Source organism: Ictalurus punctatus, chromosome 1 (genome assembly GCF_001660625.3).
Source record: "Ictalurus punctatus breed USDA103 chromosome 1, Coco_2.0, whole genome shotgun sequence".
NCBI classification, from domain to species: Eukaryota; Metazoa; Chordata; class Actinopteri; order Siluriformes; family Ictaluridae; genus Ictalurus; species Ictalurus punctatus.
Window position 1 is genome coordinate 39,542 of NC_030416.2, and position 27,233 is coordinate 66,774.

Consider the following 27,233-nt stretch of genomic DNA (forward strand, 5'->3'; position numbering starts at 1 on the left):
CCGCCACGGACGTCACTATGCTTTCCTGCTCTGCTGTGAACGTCGCTCTGTTTTCATGCTCCGCCAAGGACGTCGCTCTGCTTTTCTGCTCTGACGATAACGTCGCTCTGTTTCCCTGCTCTGCCGTGTACGTCATTCTGCTTTTTTGTTTCGCCAAGAGCGCCGTGCGGTCTCCTGGCTCTGCTTGGGACATTCTGCCCAGTGGGCCGGGGCCGCCAATGGAGATGGATGTTTCATGGCACTCCGGGAGAAGTGCCCTTGGGGGGGTTCTGTCACGATTTCCCCTTGAAGCAGCGTGCTCTAAGCGCGAATGCGCAAGCACCTGGACATTTGGACACGTGTTTTTGTTTATGTTTCTGTCATGTCTCATCATGTCTCTGTTTCATCATTGGCCGGGATTTTCACGTGTGTCTGAATCGCCCTCAGCTGTGAGCATTTACGACACTGATCGTGTCCGCATATATACCGCGCGCCTCTCAGCACACAACGCGGAGTATTGAGTTAGATTAGATTAGAATAGATTGTATTGTAGTTCATAGTCATAGTCCTTGTCATAGCTTACATTTACATTTATTCACTTAGCAGACGCTTTTATCCAAAGCGACTTACAAATGAGAAAGATACAAGCAAAGCGATATATCAAGCAGAGAACAATACAATAAGTGCTACCGTACGAGATCTATTAACTGAATTCCAGAAGAAGCAAAGTGCAGAGTAGAGGTGTAAGTGCAAATTTTTTTATTATTTTTTTTTTTATTATGAGTTTGTTAGGTGTTCATTGAAGAGGCGGGTCTTTATTTTTTGAAGATGGTGAGAGATTCTGCGGTCCGGATTGATATTGGAAGTTCATTCCACCACTGAGGAACAGTTAGTGTGAAGGTTCTGGAAAGGGACCCTGCGCCACGCTGAGTTGGAACTGCTAAACGTCGGTTGCTAATCGATCGCAGATTGCGAGAGGGAACGTAAGCCTTCAGGAGAGAGTTGAGGTAGGGGGCGCCGTTCCTGACAAGGTCTTGTAGGTGAGCATCAAGGCCTTGAACTTGATGCGGGCAGCTATCGGAAGCCAGTGGAGGAGATGAAGAGGGGTGTGACATGGGTTCTCTTGGACTGGTTGAAGACGAGGCGCGCTGCTGCATTCTGAATCATCTCAAGGGGTTTGATGGAGCTGGCTGGGAGGCCTGAAAGCAGTGAGTTGCAGTAGTCCAGTTTAGAGATAACAAGAGCCTGGACTAGAATCTGTGTAGCCTGTTTGGTGATGTAGGGTCGGATTTTCTTGATAGTTTAGATCCATGTTAAAGTCCTTGTTAGAGTTAATCATTAGATTTAGTTCACGCTGGGTTATCCGCTCCCAGTTCCCTGTCATAGTTCATGTTTCTCGTTTGGTTTATCGACCCTGTATCCCATGACCACAACCTTGATTCCTGCTTTGCCTAGTGTATGACTGAATGCCGATGGACTGACCTTTTGCCTGTTTTGGATTACGTTTTGGATCACGTTTTGGATTTGTCTGCCTGTCTCTCTCTTAAATAAAACTGTTATCCTGCGCTTGCATCCGTCTGAACTTCCTCACGTCACGATTCGTGACATTCAGTTACGTCGTGACAAACCGCTCTGAGTGAAGAATTACTCGGGGCTAAAGAAAAAAACCTTTGTTGCAAAATGTGATTTATTTGAAAAATGCATTTTGCTTCATGTTGTTTTTAATTTAATAACAAAAGTAACGTCATTGTATTGACATCAGTAACTGTAATCAAATTACATAAATTTAAAATGCAGTGCGTTGCATGCATTATCAGAAAAAGTGATTTGATTACAGTTACACCCAGCTCTGTTAACCCTGAATCCCTGAAGCGCAGTGAGGTCATACACTGAGCGTGGTCATCATTAACTTGAGAGAGAGAGAGGATATTCCATTCAACCTGCTTCAATTCCTCTCTCCTCACATCTCATCCTCGCATCCTTCCCTTGCATCGTAAGGGGGTGGAGCTAAGATGCAAGGAAAGGAAGCGAGGATGCACAAATAAGAGGAGAAAAACCCATTGAGTGACAGCAAGGATAAAGAGGGAGAGATGAGAGATCTGAGCAGCACCGAGCCGTGTGTGTGTGTGCATGCGTTGTATAAAACTGCTGAAAAGCGAAAGTAAATAAAAAGAAAGAAGTAAAGAATCTGTTTGAGTTGTCCCAAGCCTGCCTCCCGTCTCCTCATTCCTGACCTAACAAAGGAAAGTGTTACAAACACTTATTAGTGAATTTGGTGTCATGTCCACGGTGGCTCTCTCTCTCCACTTATCTCTTTTAGGTGTGAACAGATGTTCAACAGATGTTCTGCACTCGCACAAAAGTTTTGTTCAGAATATACGTAATGGAAACACATGGAAACGAATATTTGAAACGGACTGAAATGTTTATGAACGTTACTTTCGGAATCAAATTGAATTCGTTTAGATTGACAAAAATGGTGAAATGTAAGCATACCTAGTGTGAATGCTATATTTTCTGCTAAACAATCCCTTTAATGACTTTAACACACACACACAAAAGTGTGGCACATTACACACAACACACAACTACATCCACACCAAACTACACAAATTAGGTAAAGTGTTCGTGAGAGAGAGAGAGAGAGAGAGAGAGAGAGAGAGAGAGAGAAAGAACGAGAGAATGAGAGAGACAAAGAGAGAGAGAGAGAGAAAACGAGAGAGAAAACGAGACAGAGAGAGAGTGAGAAAACGAGAGAGAAACAGAGACAAAGAGAGAGTGAGTGAGAGAGAGAAAGAGTGAGAGAAACAAAGCGAGAGTGAGAGAAAGAGAGAGAGAGAATGAGAGAGACAAAGAGTGAGAGTGAGAGAGACAAAGAGAGAGAGTGAGTGAGAGAAAGAGAGAGAGAGAAAGAGTGAGCGAGAGAAATAAAGAGAGAGTGAGTGAGAGAAAGAGAGAGAGAAAGAGTGAGCGAGAGAAATAAAGAGAGAGTGAGTGAGAGAAAGAGAGAGAGAAGATGACACTAACATGATGATGGATAATAAACACAGATCCAAACAAAACATTTTTTCCTTAATTAACACGATACATTAAGACTTTATAAAGTCCGAACCTACTGTACACTTAGAATAAAAAAAACACAATACACACAAACATAACTGACACTATCTGAGGATTCCACAAATTTGGATCAGCCATTTAAATCACTTCACCCCAATATCCATCCATCCATCCATCCATGCATCCATTTTCCGTACCGCTTATCCTACACACAGTCACGGGGAGTCGAAGCCTCTGGCAGGGCGAGGCACAACTGGACGAGGTTCCAACCCATCGCATGCCACTGTGTGCACACTCGCACACACTTTCACATGCTACACACACTTTCGCGTACTACACACACTTTCACATGCTAGTCAGCCTACAGCCTATGTCTTTGGATGGGAGGAGGAAAGCGGAGTACCAGAGGAAACCCCTCGAAGCAGGGGGAGAACATGCATAGCTCTGTGCACACGGGGTGGAGGTAGGAATCAAACACCAACCCTGGTGATGCGAACCAAAATGCTAAGCACTGAGCCACTGTGCACCGACCCCAATATCCATTAACAAAACCCCCGAAGAAAATATACTGAAAATCTGATCACATTAGAATTGTTATCAAATACTCCCATAGTCCCCGGCCCTCCCCCTTTTCACGAAGATGGAACTTTCAAAATAATTAGGCACTTTTAAATCCAAAAAAAAAAAATCAAGTGAGCCTGATGACATCTAAACTGAAATTAAATACACAAGTAAACATTCCAATTAGCTATTCTTAAATTCCTCACTGATCATTCGTGTATTTCAGTGACATCTGGACTCAAGGTCTCATTACACCTGTGTAAAAGCAGAGATAAACTCGACACGAAATTACCCAGAAACCCCGGTTCTGCTGCCCCCCAGTGCCCAGGGTCTACAGCAGAACCTGCTCCTGCTGCAGCAGTAACGTCACACCTGGCCACTAAACCATCACATGACAGTTTCTGAAAATATAAAACTGTGAAGAACGAGGAGTTCCACTGAAACCTTTCAAACAGACGTGAACAAGAGGACAATTTAACACTAAATATACAAAACAGTGACAGAACCAACAGAGTACAGACTCACACACACACTCTCTCACACACACACTCACACACTCACTCACTCACACACACACTCACACACACACACTCACTCACACACACACACACACGCTCACTCACTCACTCACTGTCTCTCACACACACACACACAGTCTCTCACACACACACACACACACACACAGTCTCTCACACACACTCAATGGTTTGTATCTCAGCTGAAAGCGTGGAGTGTGTGTGTGTAATACCCATAATGCACTGTGAGTGATGTATGTGTGTCTTTCTCTCTCTGTCTCAGGAGTGCATGCACCTTGTTTTGATATTTAAACCCCCCTCACCCTCCCGTCCCCCTCCCCCCACCCACACACATACACCTGAGCCGGAACTTTCCACTGCCACTATGCTACTTCCCCTTAGCAACCAGCCGCTCCTCTCTATCCTACAATTTCTCTACACAGCAACACACCTGAATAACCTGCTCCAAAACACACACACACACACACACACACACACACACACACACACACACACACACAGAGAAAATGCCATCCATTCTGTTATTAGCTTTGCCACACTCGTTCTCTCCTTGCTCACGCTCTCTCTCTCTCTCTCTCTCTCTCTCTCTCTCTCTCTCTCTCTCTCACACACACACACACACACACACACACACACACACACACACACACCAGTGAGCAGAACCATTTCACACACAGGGAGGATGGGTCATACCATTCTGCCTGTCATGGAGAAGCGGGGTGCTGTGAACTCGAGGCTCGCCGGAGTGTGTGTCATCGCCATCATCTCCTCTTCAGCTTCCTCCCTCTCTCTCTCCCTCTCTCTCGCCCTCTCTCTCGCCCTCTCTCCAGTCAGTTATAGTCTCTCGCCCGTTCTCTGCCAAGTTCAAACACTTCCGTTCAAAGTTTTTGGGGATCTTCTGGACTCTGTCTCTCTCTCTGTCTTTGTGTCTTTCTCTCTCTGTCTGTTTCTCCTTCCTGTCGTCTGAGAGTGGTGTTCGATGGAGAAAGCGGGACCCCTCCCCCCTCCCTCGCTCCAAACGTATCGACTTGTTTCAACAAAGTTTCCGAAAAACAAAAATCCCTTGCCCTCCGCTCACACTCACTCTCTTTCTCTCTCACACACACACACACACACACACACACACAAACACAGAGGGGAGGAAGCAGCGTTATCTGTCTCTGAAATGCGTTCTTTTGACTTTTGATGAACTGAAAGATCAAAGTGAACTAAACACAATCCGAACGAACGATGAGGGAGTGAAGCGCACTAGAGAGCAAGGGCGCCTACAGAGTGGATCAGTCACTGCACCGCTCCAATCATACACACACTCGTTACTCTACATTTTCTGAAAGTTTATGTTATGACAATATGAACCCCCTCGTACTGAACATCACACCCTCGGTACCGTGCGTCGTTACTCTGCTACACCTGCACACTGTGATGATTTATAATCGCACTACCCGGTGTCACCCAGATGAGGACGGGTTCCCTTTCGAGTCTGGTTCCTCTCGAGGTTCCTCATGTCATCTCAGGGAGGTTTTCCTCACCACCGTCACCTCTGGCTTCTCATTAGAGCTCTACATCTATATCTGGATTTTTGTAAAGATTCCTAGTCCTGAGTGTCTCCTTTATCTGTTCAACTGTTATTCACTTTGGAGAAAAATGATCTATTCAAATACAAAATCCACATCATCAGGCAGTGGAGCAGTGGCCCAGAGACACCAACTCTATTATATAAACTCAAATATTTTGCTACAAAGTGGTGATGATTAAATGATTAGAGCTGGAGGGTAAAATGACAAAAATATACACAATATCGTCTTCTAAAAAACTACAAAAATAAATGACAAAACTGTAAAGGAAAAAACAACGGACTACAATTGTAAATAAAATATCATTCTAATAAATGTGAATGATGAATAAGAAATGTTTTAAATCACATTACATAACATTAAATCAGTGACATTTAAAAACAAATGTGTATTAGAAATAGGACATGACATTAATATTCGAATATGAACATTATTAATATTATTATATTATTATATTATTATACGGCCCAACACTACACACGATGAGAACAGGATGCGTTTATTCTCGGCTGATTGACGACATGAACTCGGGTTAAACGAATGGAAACGTGGCGGAGTCTGTGCTGGAGCGGACCATACTTCTACTTCATTACGTAGTGACATTTTTACTGTGTTTTGCTCACCAATGTAAAGAAATCTAATGTTTTAATACCGGATGCTAAAAATATTAAAAGGATTTTAGTGAATGAAGTTGTTCCCGTTGTTCACTAAAAAGCACAAACCACAAATTCACAGTTTCTGTTTCAGACTTCAGAAAAATACAGACGTCTTTATCCGCCTCTGCAGCTCGGAATATTTTTATTTATAACACGTTGTCCTTCGGAAGATGGTAGGATTCACAAGAATTAGTTGCTGATTTTACACACACACACAGACACACACACACAGACACACACACACACACACAGACACTCTCTCTCTCTCTCTTTTGGTTTGCAGAACCAAGAACACACCTACAAACTGTAGCATCCAAAAATGAACAAAATTCTTCTGAACAATGTGTACAGTAAAGACAAGTCAACACTGACAAGAAGCGCCCCCCACCCACTCTTACACACACACACACACACACACACACACACACACACACACACACACACACACACACACACACACACACACAGTCTCAAAAGCATGGTGCATGTTCTCAATTTCTCTTAGTCATTGGTGTTCCTGCTCAGTTTTTGTCTCACACACACAAATGCCATCTCACAAATTAAATACCATCAATAAATCGACAATAAACGCCTCGGAACCTTAATAACAAACACGACATAGAATTTAATCTTTATTTCAAGGGGTTTTTTTTCCCCAGATTCATACTTCAAGGTAAATTCATCTCAGGTTGTGTGAAGACATTTTGTTGCCTGATCTGTTTTTTTCTGTTTTTGAACTTGTTTGAACATCAGAGTATTTTATAAATCAGAGTATTTTATAAATCAGAGTATTTTATAAATCAGAGTATTTTATAAATCAGAGTATTTTATAAATCACTGTTTGTGGGTTAAAAAGCCTGCAGAGGAAAACACATCATTCTGTTCTGTAGTGAAATAAACATCAGCACTCACACACAAACAGGTGATTTGTCATTCTCCCGCAAGTAACTACATTTTATGTCCATTAATAATTTATTACATATACACTAAACAACCTGCTTTTTTAGCTATAAAATATATTTTAATTCAAATAATCATTGAAATAAAATACGAGCATTAACATTTCATTTGTTTTTATGGTGATATATTTATTTATAATCAATTATAATCAGCTTATAAAATTAAAAGTAAGACATTATTATATTATATATTATATACATTATATTTAGATTATATTGACTCAGTTGATGAAAGAAACAGAAAAAGGCATCAATTCTAAATAATAATGAAAACCAAGCAACACATTTAATCCACTGTTTCTACATAAAGAATTAAAGAATTATGATAAACAAATCAGCTGCAGTTTTACTGTTAAAATGTTAATATCGAATTAATTAAATTCACATTTCTGAATGTGATATAAATGTGCAATTCTATTCCATTTTACAGTTCTCTGGACTTTTCAGGTCTCCTGATGTCTGGTCTGGAGTTTTGTGAATCTCTGGTTGGGGTTTTTTCCTTCTCTCATGTCTTTTTTTTTTCTGCATGCTGGTAAACACTCGTACATGTTGATCTCCTTCTCGGGCTCTGTGTAATGCTGATATTTCCAGATTTAGAGTGTGTGTGTGTGAGCTGTTTTTCTGATTCACACTAATGCGCAACTCAGCTGATTAAACTTCGGCACAAATTCAAATAAATAAACTACAGCGTGTCAGAAAGGTCGTAAACATTTGAGCAGATTTATAAAGAGAACTGCGAAATGACTCTCAGCTGTTTTAATGTTTAAGTTTCAATCAGAAAACAACATGGAATTAGCATGGATGTAAACTTTATGCACGGACCGCTAAGTTTTAGAAACTTAAACACTGAAAACATGAAAATTTATTATTTAGGTTTAGATGCTATGTCTGAATGTAATTCTACTGTCACTCTAATGATGATTAAACTTGGCAAAAGAAAGTGTATTTGAGTAAAGTGGAAAAACGACCATTTTATAACTGTAATCTGCTCCCTTACAGACACCCCGAGGCGAGTGTGTGTGATGATGTACACATGCATGATGCTAAACCGCTGGCTATAAACTTTCCCTTACTATATCACAATATTAGCCTCATAGCTAATGAATCAACTTTAAGAGATAAATTTCAAAACACACACACACAAACACACACACACACTCCTGATTCAGTGTTTTGTGTATGTTTTCAAAAACACACCTCGCTGATTCAAACACCGAACCGCCAAACTCAACACACACTCCTGTTACACATACACACATCCGAAACATCAGCGCAGTCGACAGTAGAGTGTGTGTCAGAGCGGATATCACCCTCCCACTGCTTTCTGAACATATCATCTCACACACACACACACACACAGTTGAAATTTATCATATTACTGATAGAATATTTGTTAAAAAGTATATTTTACAGTATATAAACTAAATATACTGGTTCATGACACTTTTTGTTTTAAATGAAAAGACAATAATCTGCAAACCTGTACATTGTGTGTGAGTGTGAGTGAGTGTGTGTGTGTGTGTGTGTGTGTGTGTGTGTAGAAGAATACAGGGAGTAACTGCGGTGTGTCACTGCATAAACGTAAACAATGTAATTACACAAAGTTTCCAGAGAAACAGGAAATTTCAGGTAAAAGTGAGTACGGTGGATAATTTATTATCTTTAGGAGACGTGAGCCGTCTTCAGAATAAACAGAAAATATGTCAAGTGTATGAATGTTTTTATATAATCACTGTATCAGATTTCATTACTGCAGTACAGGCACACTGATATACTCACTAACACACACACACACACACCGATACAGCACACACACACCAACATATATACACACACACCCCCGATACACACACACCACTACACACACGGATGGATACACATGCACACACCAACATATATACACACACCAATATATACACACACACACACACACACACACACACACACACCCCGATACACACACACACACACACACACACACACACACCAATATATATACACACACCAATACACACACACACACACACACACACACACACACACACACCGATACACACAAATATGTCAAGTATATGAATGTTTTTATATAATCACTGTATCAGATTTCATTACTGCAGTACAGGCACACTGATATACTCACTAACATACACACACACACACACACACACACACACACCGATACAGCACACACACACCAACATATATACACACACACCCCCGATACACACACACCACTACACACACGGATGGATACACATGCACACACCAACATATATACACACACCAATATATACACACACACACACCGATACACACACACACCAATATATATACACACACCAATACACACACACAGCAATATATACACACACACACACACACACACCAATATATATATACACACACACCAATATATACACACACACACACACCAATACACACACACCACTACACACACGGATGGATACACATGCACACACCAACATATATACACACACCAATATATACACACACACACACACACACCGATACACACACACACACACACACACACACACACACACAGCAATATATATACACACACCAATATATACACACACACACACACACACACACACCGATACACACACACACACACAGCAATATATATACACACACACACACCGATACACACACACACACACACCAATATATATACACACACCAATATATATACACACACCAATATATATACACACACCAATACACACAGTGGGAACTTGGCAGTGCAGGGACTTGAACTTATAACCTTCCGATCAGAAGTCCTACATCTTAACCTACCACTTCCCAAAAAACAAACTCAAGTGTATTCCAGCAGGACAATGATCCAAAGCATACATCAAAATCAACACAAAAATGGTTTACTGACAACAAAATCAAGGTCCTGCCATGGACATCCCAGCCCCCTGACCTGAACCCATAGAAAACTTGTGGGGTGAACTGAAGAGGAGAGTCCCCCAGTGAAATTGGCAGAGAACTCGAAACAGGAGAAGACTCAAAGCTGTTATCTTGGCAAAGGAAGCTAGTACAAAGTATTGACTAAAAGGGTGCCAATAATTGTTGCACACCTATATTTAACAAATTTATATTTTTGATAAACCTGTGTATTGTTTGATATCCATGAGAGCATTGTTCTACATTTTTTGAACAAAAGATGAAAAGGTTAAACAAAAAAGATTCTCACAACCTTCTTCACTCATATTTATCGAGGGTGCCAATATTAGTGGAGGACGCTGTAAGTTTTAAGTCTTAGGAACATGAATGTGCAAAATGTTTATATATGTCCATGTACCTTATAATGTGTTCTAGAGATCAGTTTTAGTTCCAAGGAGCTACGTCCATCCTGAGCTGAAATATTTCCGTACAGCTGTATAACCAAAATGTGTTGTGTGCCATGACACTAAGATGGCCGTCGTAGTTAAACCGTCAAATCAAATCAAACAAAACGGGTGGCTTCACACTGTCAATAAACAATCACCCAAAAAACTAGGACAATTCAAAACTGTCAAGCAAACAACTTCGCAATTATTTTACTTTAATAAGTTTAAATAACTTTGAGTACAGCCATACAGCTTCTGTGATATTTGATTGTATATTACTACACGCTGGCGTAGTGGTTAACACGTTCACCTCCAGGCTCAGGGGTTCGAGTCCTGCTGCGGCCCTGTGTGTGTGTGCGGAGTTCACATGTTCTCCCCGTGCTGCAGGGGTTTCCTCCGTGTACTCCGGTTTCTTCCCCCAGTCCACAGACATGCATGGTGGGCTGACTGGCATGTCCAAAGTGTCCGTAGTGTATGAATGTGTGTGTGTGTGTGTGTGTGTGTGTGTGTGTGTGTGTGTGTGATTGTGCCCTGCGACGGATTGGTACCCTGTCCAGGCTGTACCCCGTCCTGTACCCTATGCTCCCTGGGATAGGCTTCAGGGTCCCCGAGACCCTGTAGGATTATTAATTATTTATTCATAATTAATTATTAATATTATCCATTATTACACGTTTTTATGGGCAGAAGAGAGGCTTTAACCTGATCGTTCATTTCATGCTCCCAGCTGTCTGTGGACTTCAACTTTTATGGAGAATTATGGAGTCACTACATGCAAATTAGCTGCATCAGGAACGCACTTTGTTTGTTACAGTTGATTAACGTACGCACACGAAGAAAAGCAGCACTTCCCAAACGGTAAATTCAGCTGAACATTTCAGTTGGGTTCGGCTAATGCAAGCATTTAAAAGAATGATAAATGAGGCTCAGTCTGTGTCTGTGGACAGGGACATGTCCCATTGTGTCACTTACACACACACACACACACACACACACACACACACCCTATATACACACACACACACACACACACACACACACACACACACACACACATATAGTGTGTGTTTCGTTTTCCCAGCAGGCTGACGAATGGAAACTCAGTTAGTGTTCAGACTGCACCCGTCTTACTGCACCCATCTCACTGTCAGTCTGCTGCTCAGTCACACTCCGCACACACTCACCAAGGAGACAGTGTGTGTGTGTGTGTGTGTGTGTGTGTGTGTGTGTGTGTGTGTGTGTGTGTGTTCACTTGTTCGCTAAGTGGCTGTTACACAGGAGATGCTACACACTAACATATCCACCCACAACAGGCTTTATCTGTCTCTCTCACAAATGCACCATGAAGCATGTTTCAATTTCAGTTACTGGAAATTCTGTGTCATCCATTTCTCTCTCTCTCTCTTTTACACACACACACAGACACACACACAACACGGACACACACACACGGACACACATCAGTGTGTGCGTGTCCACATATGGCCATATAGGATCTTCATTTGCATCATCAGATGTTATAAAGGTCAAAGTAATAGAGACATACAGAGAGAGACAGACAGACAGACAGACAGACAGACAGACAGATCTATGTAGCGATCATGTTTGAGTAATGAATCCTATCCTATTCAAAGGGCAGGATTCAGGACAGTGGTTCTGATGGAGCAGAAACTGCCAGAGATAATGCTGGCGCTGAATTTAACTATGGTTCTTTGAACACCACAAGGGGCAGTGTCTAACACCTGGATATGCTCTTGTGCATGTTCACTCCCTCCATGGTTCTTCAACAAAATTACGTGACAGTGATGTAGTATTTGTTATAAATATCTTACGCCCCGTCATTTTGGTTCCTGGAATCTAACGCCTACTCGATCCGGGGACAGTTCCAAATGATAGAGAACCCTAGTGGTTATCCAATGTTCATACAATCCCATTTTCATCTGTAACTAGCATTCTATTTCACCCCTTTTAACCACCACTGGGTGGGGTTTAACACACGGATACCTCTGTCAAAGGTCATGAGGAACCATCTCACCTATGAATAGAAATGTGTTTGGAGATGATCATTGCACTCAACCATCAGAAGGGCAATGCTGACCTTGTAGAATCTGGAAAAGGTACATGTTGATACCTAGATATCTGTGGTTCAGATCTCTTGGAGCAGCACACCTCTTAGAAGGATGAAACCCTCGTAACGGAATGGAACATCCAAGTAGGAGCTGAAATTCCAGCCTGTTCATAAGCCATTGGTAAAATCTCTGTCAGTTAGTGAGCCAGTCAGCAAGCAGCCCATGTCTTGGCAGGTAATCGCCAGCAAAAAAGGTGTCTTCAATGCTGCCCATTTTAAATCAGCATCCTGTACGGGTTCGTACACAGAGCTGTTAAGGGAATCCAACATGAGGGAGAGATCTGATGGATTATGATTAATACATTGTAGTGGATTGTATTTCTACTTTATTAGAGATTATAGTTGATACTTTTATATTTACCAAACCTATAAATGGATCATTGTTTATAGTTTATTGAGTATTATATTAAACATAATGTAGCACCAGTTAAAAGAAAAACAATTAGAGAGTAAAAACTAGCACCCTGGTATAACAAACACATGTGCACCTTAAAAAAGTAGTATTCCAGACTGCATGGAAGGACAGGCTCCTGGGCTATAGAAAGGCTCGTAGCACTACTAGATCAACATTCCTCTCCATCTTAATAAAGGATTCCAAAAATAATCCTAGGTTCCTATTAATACTGTAGAAAAATTAACGTGAAATATGACCACCGCAGCAGTATATGCACCACCAATATGAAGTAGTGATGAGTTTATGAACATTTTCAATGATAAAATAGAAAATGTTAGTCAACAAATTTGAATACTAAATGAAATCCAGATAATTTGATAACTGACCATGTAGATGACAACAGAACCACATAACCTTCAAGGAGACTGAACAAATTCAACTAATTTCCTCATCATCAACTTGTATACTAGATCACTTATCTACACATTTTATTCAGACAGACACTACCAGAAGCAACTGAAACTCTTCTAAAAACAATAAATTCTTCACTGAGCACTGACTATGTACCTAAACCCTTTAAATAAGCAGCTAACAGGCCCCTGATTAAAGCTGTCCAGCTATTGGCCAATATCAAACCTCCTCTTTATCTCCAAGATCCTAGAAAAGGTTAGCAGCTATGCACTGCTTGACTTTATACTATACAGCTGTGTGGAATGTGGAATGATTTATAATCACAGATGAGGATGGGTTCCCTTTCAAGTCTGGTTCCTCTCAGGGTTTCTTCCTCTTGTTGCCTCAGGGAGTTTTCCCCTGACACCACTGCCTCTCATTTGCTCATTAGCGATCGATGTAAAATATAAGTTTACATAAAAATGTTATATACGGATTACTGTAAAGCTGCTTTGAGACCATGTGACAATGTTCATTGTTAAAAGCACTATACAAATAAACTGAATTGAACTGAACTCCTGAGTAAAAAAAGACATACCGACTTTTTCCAACATGAGGAAAAATATTCTCTGGTCTAATGAGAAAATTTTTTATTTTCAGGCTGAACTCCAAACAGTTCGTCCAGCAAAACCGGGTACGGCTCATAAATGCCCCACCCCCCATAAAGAGGTTTGAGCGTCTGTAAAAGTGCTATATAAATGTAACTGTAACTAACTAATACAGTGCAGACAGTGAAGCATGGTGATGGCAGCATCGCGCTATGGGGTACGACTCTGCAGGAGGGACGGGAAGAAAGTTGAATGCAGCCTAATACAGCACGGTCCTTAAAGAAAACCCCACTCCAGATTGCACACAACCTCAGACGATGCTGCAGTGGCTTCGGGATAAGTCTCTGAATGTCCATCACTGGCAAAGCCAAAGCCCAGACTTGAACCCCACAGAACATCTGTCCTGATACCTGAAGATATCAGTTCACAACTGAGCTTGAGAGGATTGGCCAGGAAGAATGGAAGAAATGACCCAGATTCAGTCTGTAAAACCTGAAGAGATGAACAGCTGCCAAAGGTGCTTCTACAAAGTACTGAATAAAGAGTCTTAATATTTATCTAAATGAGAGATTTCTGATTTTAATACATTTGCAAACATTTCTAAAAACATATTTTCACTTCATTATGGATTAATGTGTGGAACTCTGATGGATGGAAAATGAAATTTAATACATTTTTAAAAAAAGAAAGGGTTTGAATACGTTCCGAAGCCAGTGTATATATGATTAACTTAATTAGTTCATTATTACACTTTAGTATAGTTCATTAGTCTGTGTTAAATCATATTCTGTGCGTCATTGGGTGGAAGTTAAGATTATAAAAACCTTTAGATTGTTTGTAAGCCTAGATGACACTTTCTCACTGCCTACTCCATTACACGTGCAACACGCAAACCTGGCTGCTCACACGCCAAAAATAAAGAGTAAACGTGTGAGGAACAGACAAGTGATGTGGAGAGAGTGGGTTTAAACACGCAGACAAGACAGAATGGATGAGAGAGAGAGAGAGAGAGAGAGAGAGAGAGAGAGAGAGAGAGAGAGAGATTGAAATCTCAGGTCTGAGATTTGAGGAAAAATCCTAAAATAAGCATGCCGCATCTCTTTATTCTAAAAACAGACAAGTTCTTCGAAAACACACAGAGGTGGGACGAGTGGGAGACACACACACACACACACACACACACACACACACACACACACAAAGAAAGAGAGAGAGAAAGAGAGAGACAGGAAAGCGTGGTTAGGGGGGATGAGAAAGAGGGGAAGAAACTGCAAACGCAAAGAATTGGGGTGAGAGTGGGAGAGACAGGAAGCTGCAGTATGTGTGCACAGGTGTGTGTCTGTGTGTGTTTAATACAGACAAAAGAATCTACACAGATTTAAATCAATCAGTCCTAAATCAAAAATAAAATCCCAGCTGTATCCCAAACCCTAAACAGGATAAATATTAGTGTTTTCTAAACAGCACTCGGGTAACGTCTGAGAGACGAGGCAGAGTTCACACGCTTCAGATAGCGACGAACACGTGCGTTATTGTGAATAAAACAGCGCAGCATGGTGATATATATGTGTGTGAAACGAGTGTGTGTGTGTGTGTGTGTGTGTGAGAGAAACGAGTGTGTGTGCAACGAGTGTGTGTGTGTGTGTGTGTGAGAGAGAGAGAAACGATCTAAACGCAGCCATGTGGAGGGAACACGAGCGGCATGTCATCTCGTACTGACGCCATTTTAAAATCCAACACAGAAAGCTGACATCACCATAACCTCAATAATAATAATAATAATAATAATAATAATAATAATAATAATAATAATAATAATAATGCACTTTCTGTACAGAACAAAGTTTAGATCAGATATGGTGAAATGAACATAAAGATATTAACACGTGATTATTTTAAAAAAAGAGTGTTTTTATGGAACTACAAGTTTTGTGTGATTAATATAACACTGCATGTGTTTAAATTTATAAATAAAAAGTCAGCAATGTTTTTAAAAAACACTCACTAAAATTCATTAAAACAGAGTGTGTGACATCTGAATAAATGATAAAGAATTTGTGCCTATATTTAATCTCTAAAAAGAAAATGATAACTTATTGTAACATATACATAAATTTTACACATGGCCCTATTTTATAAACATTAAAACATTATTTAATGAGAATAAAATTTTACACAGAAGCCATTTTTAATTTGACTTTTCGGCCGTAATTGTCTTTTCATTTATTTAATTTGGGCATTAATAAAATTCCAGTATGTGGGACAATATGGTGCAGAATTCAGTGGGGGGTGTGTGTGTGTGTGTATGTGTATGTGTGTTCGTGTGTGTGCAGGGATTGCACCACTGAATCACACAATGCTATGTGTCACAACATGTGTGCCAGTAAAGACTGTCTGTGTAGGAGTTTGTGCATGTGTGTGTGTGTGTGTGTGTAGGAGTTTGTGTGTGTGTGTCTGTGTGGTTTTAGCATTTCATCTGAAGTATCAGTATCTGCTCAGCACTTTCGCCTCTGTGGGAACTAGAAAAGAAAATGTAGGACTTTTCTTTGTGTGTGTGTGTGTTGTTGTTTTTACCCTATAAGGGAGGGTCTCACAGTTGTGAGATGTTGTAAACCAACAGATCCTCATCAATTTCCTGTTTCTCCCTTTTTTCTCTTGTCTGTCTGATTGTCTGTCTGTCTTAACAGAAAAACAATTTGTGAAGTGAACTAAAGACAGAAAAGATAAAGACAAAACTACATCAGTTTGGATTCAGACAGAGTTTAGTTTCAATGTACCAGTCAGGATTTAGACCTCATCATAGCACAGAGACAGTGTTAGTTAAAGTAGTAAATGACCTTCTACTGACCTCTGGTCAGGGTTGTGTCTCGCTGCTTGTGTTACTCGACCTTAGTGCAGCTTTTGATACTATAGATCACACTATTCTCCTTGATAGATTAGAAAATGTTGTTGGTATTAAGGGAACAGTCCTCTCCTGGCTCAGGTCTTATCTCACCGATCGTTATCAATGCAAAGATGTAAATGTAGACTTCTCTATGCATATACAAAGTTTGTGTTCCACAAGGTTCTGTTCTAGGCCCACTGCTCTTTACTTTATATATGCTACCTCTAGGTCAAATTATTCATAAACATGGAATTATCTTCCACTGTTATGCTGATGATAGAGCTGTGTATGTTTCAGCGAAGCCAGAGGACAGACAGCAGCTTAATAAAGTTGAGGAACGTGTAAAGGACATTAGACGTTGGATGATTATTAACTTCCTCTTACTTAATTCTGATAAGACAGAAGAACTTGTACTAGGACCACGTGTAGCTAGAAGTAATCTTTCTGATCTCACAGTAACTCTGGATGGACTTTCATGAGATTCTTCCTACAAATCCCCACAGGTATGGAAAAGCTTTCCAATATGTGTTCATGACTCGGATCAGGGGCGTCACCACAGGGCAGGTTTGGGGGCTTAAGCTCCTGATGTTTTGCGTCAAGACCCCAAACCATTTGCGATAATTTTTTGTTCAGATTTTAAAAGTATTAAGAAAGTATTTTCTTAATTTATTATTTAAAATGTCTTTCTAATGCAGTCCATCACCTTTTTTCAGGCTTCAGACAGAGAGAGAGAGAGAGAGAGAGAGAGAGAGAGAGAGAGAGAGAGAGAGAGAGAGAGCGCATGCACTGGTCATGTGAACCTGCCCATTACCAAAATGAGAATCGTCTGCATTTATGAAGTGATCGATAACTCCGGATTGCACGCACCAAAATATAACATTTATAAAGAGTTCTTCAGTACCCAGAATGCACCTCTCCAATGTACGGTGCCTCAGAAAGAGGCTGTGGAAGTTGTGCATTTTGTCCGACTTTGGAGCTAGGTTTCGGTTCTTTCTGTTCTGCTCCATGGTCTTGAAGAAACAACATTTCATTCTAATCTACACAAGCTATATAAAGGAATGACAATAAAAACCCACTTGACTTCTGGCTAAAATGACACCTCAGTTGCTGCCACAGAGCTCACTGTGTTTCAATAAGTCATTTTCAACATTCCCAGGACAGAGTAGAGGAATGTTGTGTTATTCTTTTTATCAGTATAGTACTGTAGCTGTAAGATCTCACATCAGCTAAATACGAGACGAAATAGCTCGCATAGACTGACAGCATTGCTTGTCTAGCTAGTATGGTAGCTGGCTGTAAAATAGGTAGTGAAGCTAGCATTTGTAAAATTCAACAAAATATCATTTCTGTTCAGCAGCTTACACTCATGTAATAAGCCATTATTAGACATTGTGAAAGATAAACACACTGAAATTACTGAACTGAAACAACAGGAGCAATGATTTTAATGCAGTACTTTATATGGATGCTAGAGATAGAAGGCAAGAAGACACGCCACCTTTATGTTATTGTAGTAGTTGCTTATTCCACTTTTTTCAGATGTAGTTTCAGGTATAAAAGTACAATGCAGAACATCCATCCAGCTATCCATCCATCCAGCTATCCATCCATCCAGCTATCCATCCATCCATCTATCCATCCATCTTCTGTACCACTTGTCCTACACAGGGTCGCAGGGAGCCTGGAGCTTATCCCAGGCCAGCCCATCACAGGGCACCACCACACACACAACAGACAATTCGGAAACGCCAATCAGCCTACAACGCATGTCTGTGGACTGGGGGAGGAAACCTGGAGCAAACCCGGAGGAAGCTCCACGCACACAGGGCGGAGGCGGGATTTGAATCCCGAACCCCAGAGGTACTAACCACTAAGCTACGATGCAGAACATTACATTATTATCTGAATGTGACTCTCAGTAATATATCATACACACAAAACACACATAAAGTCACTCTAATTGTATGTTTCAGGTTTATTAAAATAAAATAAAATGAAAAACTTGATTAATGTATCTTCACTACAGTCACTCATAAGGGTTTGCCAGGATTACACCAAGAAGCGTTATTTAAATCGAGACGCTGGGGGATGAGCCCCTCGCACCTGGAAGCTGGAGAAACACCCCTGACTCAAACACGGCATCAATCTATAAGTCTACACTGAAAACCTATTTGTTTAGACAAGCGTTTTGTTAATAAGATTTGCTTTTAGTTAAAGGTGCTGATCTGTCTCCAGCGCTCTCTGTGTTCCCTAAGGGCTCTCGCTCTTAGTTATGCTGTCAGAACTATTCTTACCAGAGTCCCTGCTTACAGTCTGCACACAAAGTACATCTTCTGTCCTGTACAACCATTACAGGACAAGAGCATACCCAGTAATGTGTGCTGTCTCCCCCCTCTCTCTATCTCCCTCTCCCTCGCTTTCTCCCAAGCCCGCTCGCCCCCCCCCTCTCTTTTCCCTCCCTCGCTCGCTCTATCTTCCTCTCCCTCACTCGCTCTCCCCCTCTTTCGCTCTCTCCTTCCCTCGCTCTATCTCCCTCTCCCTCGCTTTCTCCCTCGCTCGCTCTCTCTCTCTCCCCCTTTCTTTCGCTCTCTCTCCTTCCCTCGCTGTATCTCCCTCTCTTTCTCCCTCTCTCGCTCTCTCTCCTTCCCTCGCTGTATCTCCCTCTCTTTCTCCCTCTCTCGCTCTCTCTCAATCTCCCTCTCCCTCACTTTCTCCCTCGCTCGCTCTCTCTCCCCCTCTCTATCTCCCTCTCTCGCTCTCCCCCTCTCTTTCGCTCTCTCTCCTTCCCTCGCTTTCTCCCTCTCCTGCTCTCTCTCCCCCTCTCTATCTCCCTCTCTCGCTCTCCCCCTCTCTTTCGCTCTCTCTCCTTCCCTCGCTTTCTCCCTCGCTCGCTCTCTCCCCCCCCGCTTTCGCGCTCTCTCTCCTTCCCTCGCTCTATCTCCCTCTCCTTCTCTCTCCCCCTCTCTCCATCTCCCTCTCTCGCTCTCTCCCTCCCTCGCTCGATCTCCCTCTCTCCCTCTCCCTTGCTTTCTCCCTCTCCTGCTCTCTCTCCCCCTCTCATACGAGTTACACGTTACTCCTGCTCCCTGATGATGACCAGCTTGATCAGCCTTGCTCACCTGAGGATCATTCACTGCTGATGAAGATGGCTCCACATGCACAGCTTATGAGTTTTTTCATGAGATGGCTGTGGATGGTACCACATCGTCACCCTGAAGACGGCACTTGCTAAAAACAGTTAAAGCTAAGACTGTAATAAAACCAGAAAGACTCTGATGCTTGTACAGAATATCCTTTCAACAGGCTGAGCACTGCTTGACTATAAAGTCTACAGTTATAGAAGAGGAATGATTTATAATCGCACTATTCCGTGTCACACAGATGAGGACGGGTTTCCTTTTGAGTTTTTCAAGCAGTCTTCTTCATATCGTCTCAGTGAGGTGTTCCTCACCACCGTCGCCTCATGAGGGACAAATTTAAATCCATATCCAGATTTTTGTAAACCTACTTTGTGACAATATCCATTATTTAAATATAAATTTACCCAACTGTCTAGTTTGGGTTTCATAGGAGTGTTCAGCTTATAACAGAAAATCTGTAAAACCAGTCATGTGATGGGCATTCTGGGTTTTACATCCCATGTGACTGTGTGTGTGTGTGTGTGTGTGTGTGTGTGTGTGTGTGCACGCGCACTTGGCTGGTGGTCAGTTGTCAATATGACTGAAAGTTATTAGAAAAAGGAAATGCCAATCCACTTCCTCAACTGGGACAGACAGCTCATATGATACCCTCCACACACACACACACACACACACACACACACACATACAGTTCCCCTCTGCATGAGTGTGAAACTGAAACAGGTCGAGTGATTGGGGGAATTTACATATGGTCCTACACCATGACTAACACACTTACAGGAATGTGTGTGTGTGTGTGTGTGTGTGTGTACAGTCCAACACATCCCTACAAGTCAGAAAATAATCAGTTTGAGACCTCTTCAGAGAAAAATGGGGTATTTTAATAAACTATATGCTCAAGAAATGAGTAAAAACTGCCACTGAGCATTTCTCCTCTCATTATAAATACCAGAATCTACAAATAATCATGAATATATAAATGAGTAATACTCCCATTTGCCATACCTAACAGCATATCACTAGCGTTAGCTAATTATCTAGCACGTCAGTACCAGTAGCTATGTTTACATGTAGCCTAAACTTCTCCAATTTCCGTCTGAGTGAAGGGGGTGAGTTTATTATCCTTTTAATAATCCATTACATAGAAGAATTACAGCTGTGTCAAGGTTTGTGTCTGATTACTTTTACTATCAAAATCTGCATGCATGTGTGTGTGCGCATGTGTGTGACATTGTGGTCCAGATGTCAATGTCTAATTATTTTGCTTATTTTATTTATAAAATAGATTATGTGATTGGACCAAATTGAGATCATGCATAGCTCCGCCCCAAAACAGACTGTGGAAATCTGTTTTTAAACAGAAAAATGTCACTCAAAATACACACCTGGTCATGGAGTTTACTGTGTGTGTGTGTGTATGTGTGTACAACACACCCCTGTAACCATCACTAGAGAGGCTGGTGCTTGTCATGAATAAACATGAATAAGAACCACCCACTTTAACAGGAAGTGGTCAGATGACAATGCAAATGTCTGATCAGAGACTCGATTACTCTCGAACAAAGCAACCAATCAGAGACTCGATTACTCCCCAGTGCTTAAAACAAGACAAGCTTCAAATGAACCAGCGATCTGAGCCTGTGTTTGTTAGCTTTAGCCAGAGAAATGTACAACTGACAAGGCAGTTTGTGGGTGGAGCCTCTGAGGCTGAGACTGATATACAGAAGACAGTCAGAAAGAAAGACACACACACACACACACACACACACTTACCTAAATCCCATAAACACTCAGCTTTGCCACACTGTATCTGTCTCACTGCTCTCACCTGGACAGAGAGAAACATAGATTAACTGTGATCTCTCTCTCACACACACACATTGTTATTATTATTATTAAAATTGGCAGTGTTCCAAATTGAGTTTTAATATCAATAATGTAATTTTTTTAACACAACCATAAAGTGTGCAGTATTACACCTGTTTCAGCCGTGTTCCATATCACACTAACATCACAACCCACTCTCACACAGAGAGAGAGAGAGAGAGAGAGAGAGAGAGAGAGAGAGAGAGAGAGAGAGAGAGAGAGAGAGAGAGAGAGAGAGAGAGAGAGAGAGAGAGAGAGAGAGAGAGAGAGAGAGAGAGACCGGTCAAGCGGGTTCAGCCAGTCCTTTATGGAAGAGTCAGCAACACACTTCCAGTGAAGAAGTGTCACCTCATGCCACAACAAACTCTCTCTCTCTCTCTCTCTCTCTCTCTCACCCAACCCGACCTCTGCACATTACACTTTAATTGACAAGAGAGTTATTTATGACATGAACAATAAACACACGCAATGTGTGTGTGTGTGTGTGTGTGTGTGTGTGTGTGTGTGTGTGTGTCTATCTGTCTGTGGACAGGTGAGGCTCCAGCTTCACTCACTCACTCACGCGCGCACAGGTGGGCACAAAAAGTAAACACACACAAACAGTGGTGTTATCTGTGTCTCGAATGCAGAATTGCAGTGTAATTCTGTTCCACTCGGCCTGGTTCGGCTCTTACGTCACTAACAGAACCTAAGTGTACTTTAGTGTGCGCGCGCATCTGTGTGTATATAAATATGTGTGTGTATATAAATGTGTGTGTGAGGAAAAGAAAGGAGAAAAGAGAGAGTTACCTGTGTGTGCCACCTGAGCGGTTCCGCCGCGTCCCACCTGACCGGCGCGCGCTCACTTCCGGTAGCAACCCACTCCGTCGCTTTCACACGCATGCACGTCCAGCGTCCGCGCGCACTACGCTCACCTGTACGCTCACAGCGCGCGGTTACTCTTTGTCTGTCTGTCTCACTCACTCACTCACTGTCTGTCTGTCTCTCTCGGTCCCTTTTGACCCCCCCCCCCCCCCGGTCTGCCTCCCCTTCGCGACAACCAGGAAGCGCTCATGGGATTGGAATAGAGCGGGAGGTGTGTGTGTGTGTGTGTGTGTGTGTGTGTGAGTGAGCTTTAAGTGTAAGTGTGGCTCTGCCAGTCTTTATGGTATTATCACACACACAAGTGATGGTAAGTGTGTGTGTTCTGTCAAGATGATACACTGCAGAAAATTAGTGACAGAGTGAAGACGAAGCTAGAAAGAGGAACACACACACACACACACACACACACACACACACACACTCTTCCTGTTTGAGGTGGTTTAACATTTGCAGTCTGTGGAGGATCGCCCCACTCTCAAGAAGTCTGCAGTGTGTGTGTGTGTGTGTGTGTGTGTGTGTGTGTGTGTGTCTGTGTGTGTCTGTGTGTGTGTTGTGGTCTTTTTCCTACCCACCTGCTTTTCCTCAGCTACTGTACAGCTACCAGAGACTGTACACACACACACATACACACACGAGCATGTATATAAGCATGTGTGTGTTAAAATACTACAGACAGTATTCCAACATAAAAGTACAGTGTATTCTGTCTTCTCTGAGATGCATGATCTGGAGAATTTCTCTCAGAGCAGGAATTTGCTTTACACCTGCTGAGGGTTACATTATACATTTACTGTTTGTGTTTGAGGTGGAAACACAGATTTTGATTATCCTATAGAAATAAGGTGTATAAGAGTGGTGCAGTGGGTGGTGCTGTTGCCTCGCAGCTCCAGGTTCGATCTCCACACGGACAGTAACCCAAGATCAGATCAGAACCTGGAGTTGTGAGGAAACTCTTTCTCTGAAACTGAGAAGATCCTGGAGGTTCATCTGCAGGTTCTCTGGTGGTCCCTCTCCATTGGTAGGGTGCCAATACTTGCAGCATGACAGATGGGCTACAGACTGTAATTGTACACCTGCAGAGTGACCTGTGTGAAGGTGGAGCTGATAAACTGCACACCCAGTGAACGTTCATGACATTAATATTAAAGGGAACGTGTAGTATTTTTGTTCAGAGTATTTTATGTCTGTGCTCTTTCTGTCAGCAGTCATGATGAGTCATAATTTCATCTTATATCTGTTGCCTCTGTGTCCTCAGCAGCAGCTACAGTGCCCTCCGAAAGTAATGGAACAGCAAGGCCAATTCTTTTGTTTTTGTTAAACACTGAAGCCGTGGGTTTGAGATTAAAAAATGAATATGAGACAATAGATTAGAATTTCAGTTTAACGAATGCAGTATTCACAGGTGAAACCCTAGGTTCAAACCAAGAATACACATTAACTGTTTAAACAATCAATCAAACAGGACACACCTGGGCGAAAAAGAAACACCTGTCTGTCACGTTTCAATATTTTTGATCACCTAAAAATTGTGTGGTCCGTCACCAAAGGTGGCATGTTTCAAGTTGTGTAACACATCTAGACGTAAATATCAGGAAAGGAAAGCTGAAATTCTGATCTACTGTCTCATTTTCTTCTTTTGATCTCAAACCCAAATGTCTTCAGTGTTTAGAAAAACAATTATAGCATAATTGTTGTGTAGCAAAAAAAAAATTGGCCTTGCTGTTCCATTACTTTCAAAGGGGACTGTATACGGAGTGGTGTTTGTCTCCATCAAGTGGTTCAAGATGGAACTGCAGCGTCTGTGTCTGCGTGAATGTATTATACTAATAAAAGATTATTATTATTATTATTATTATTATTATTATTATTAAAATAATAATAATAATAATAATAATAATAATAATAATAATAAACATCACAGGAGAGAGAAGAGAGAGTAGTGAGGAGAGAGAGGAAAATGAAGAGAAGAGACAGAAGGGAGTGAGGAGAGGGTTGTGTCTCGTTGCTTGTGTTACGTGACCTTAGTGCAGCTTTTGATACTATAGATTATTCTCGATTATACTATATTATTCTCCTTGATAGACTAGAAAATGTTGGCATTAAGGGAACAGCCCTCTCCTGCCTCAGGACTTATTAGACTGATCGTTATCAGTTTGTAGATGTAAATGGAGACTTCTTCACGCATATTACTGTAATGTCTTACTGTCTGGATGTTCCACATCTCCCTGATTTTATCCACACTGCATTGGCTCCTATTGACCTATAAAGAACTAAACTGTCTCGCACCATAATACCTGAGCGAACTTTTGGTCTTTTTTCATGTGCCACGCCTACTTCCATCAAAAGGTGCCTTGACACCAAAGATCACCTGCTCACTACAACAGACCTCACCACCCACCTGTACAATGGGATACAAGCCTTACAACATACACCGTGTAAAAACCCAACCCAGAAAAGGACAATTTCTCAAATTTAGACACTTTTTAAGGTTTGAAAAAGGAGAAAAGAGGACATATGGTCCCCCTAACATAAGAATTCCAGAGAACAATCTGTATTCATTCCTACCAAATCAACTTTGAGCAAAATGTATTAGCGCCTGCACCAGGAGGTGTTCATGTGAGTCACGACTGGAGAGAGAACCAGAATCTAACCAAACAGCTGTCTGTAATGTGTTCTGTCTAAAGATTAATTTCTTTGATTTTAAATGAAAAAATCCTGATAGAATTCCCATTTTACTAAATGTACCTGTAATCTGATGACAGTTTTTTGTATCCTGATTATATAATGCTGTATTATAAACCTGTATTCCCCAAACCTGCAAATACACAATTTACATTCCTAATTAAAGACACAATACAAAAACAATGGCCTCGTGGGCAGTCAGAGAGTCAGATGATGAGAATGCTGTTTAGGCTAAAACATGTAAGTGTGTGATGAGAGAGAGAGAGAGAGAGAGAGAGAGCGCGAGAGAGAGAGAGAGAGAGGTCTTGCAGCACATTGATTCTAAACTGTCTTTATTCTTTTTAACATCACCTCATGCACCATAATCCACTTTACATTACATGACCCCCCAACACACCCCCCCACCCACCCCCACCAACACACCAGCCCACATCCCCTCACCCTGACCGAAAAATAAAACCCATTTGGTCCATAAGTGCACATACTATAGGCAGCATGGTTTAGAAAAGAGAATGCTAATTGCACTAACACATCCAACCACAGTGTGTGTGTGTGTGTGTGTGTGTGTGTGTGTGTGTGTGTGTGTGTGTGTGTGGAGATGACTGACAGTCAGAACACTAGCCCGACATTGCATTACTGTCTCCACTCCAGGTCCACTTCCCCTAATGTTAAGATGTTTGTGATTTTGACCTGGTACCATTCAGGGCGTTAAACGTATGAAACGCTGTTGCTTGGCAAATGAGACAGAAGACCTCGCTGTGGCTAATGAACTAGCTAGCTAGTACATGTAACCTAAAGTTAAGTGTTTTGTAGAGATAGTGGAAAGACACAGTGAGTGTTGAAATGAGACAGAACCATCTGGAACATCAACACGTCCCTCAATGTTGGTAAATCAATAAGACAAGACTAGAATTACACTAACACAAATAACGTGTTTAACCATATTGTGAAATATCTGCATTGTGTCACACTTTAGACAACTGTGAGTATCATAATAGTGGGCAGTTAGTGTGGACCTTGACCTTGTAGCAAGTGCATTGTTAATGTTAGCTATTTAGCTGGTCTGACCTACGCTGGTCTTTTCCCATTGTAAAAATGCGGGTCATCAGTGATGAGAGTCTGATTGTGAACAGTAAAGAACCAGAATCATCTTTTCCTCCACAACACAAGCGTAAAGTTCAGCAACAAGTCGTAAAACTCAGTGTAGCTTCTTTAGACACCTATATTAATAACTATGACAGCATTATACTGACAATTGCACACGAAATCAGCAGGTAACCTTAAAATACATTCAAAATCTTGAAATATGAAGAGTTCTCTTGCTTCTATTTACACTTAAACTCAGTATTAGACACCATTTAAAATAATAAGGAATTGAACAAAGCATTCTGGGTAATTTGTGCTGTCAGTGTGAATGTGCTGAGATGACTTAACCACTTAACCAAGGGAAATGGACTAGGGGAAGTGTTCAGTGTTGGAACAGGGCGTCTGTGTGTTTCACAGAGAAGCTGTTATATTTACAGAGCTATGTGGAACTACATCACTGCACACCAAAAAACACACAGTAATCACAGTAGAGAGAGAGAGAGAGAG

At 41.5% G+C, this 27,233-nt stretch overlaps 1 protein-coding gene across 4 annotated transcripts in view; it reads right to left on the reverse strand.

The window, feature by feature from the left end:
• The window catches only part of zbtb7b (zinc finger and BTB domain containing 7B), a 32,255-nt gene extending 9,152 nt beyond the window's left edge, over window positions 1-23,103 (reverse strand). Inside the window, exons 1-2 of one of the 4 annotated variants that reach the window (XM_053683746.1) lie at window positions 22,884-23,036; window positions 22,002-22,056 (exon numbers count right to left, since the gene is read on the reverse strand). Coding sequence is in view for 3 of the 4 variants with exons in the window: in XM_053683673.1 (XP_053539648.1) it covers window positions 22,884-22,976 (93 nt within the window). In the remaining variant the exon portion in view is untranslated. Of the gene's footprint in view, window positions 1-4,829; window positions 5,159-16,778; window positions 16,854-22,001; window positions 22,057-22,883 lie in introns of those variants that run through there. The other 3 variants (XM_053683673.1, XM_053683723.1, XM_017490451.3) reach the window with 3 other exon arrangements.
• Between the last annotated feature and the right edge of the window lie 4,130 nt (window positions 23,104-27,233).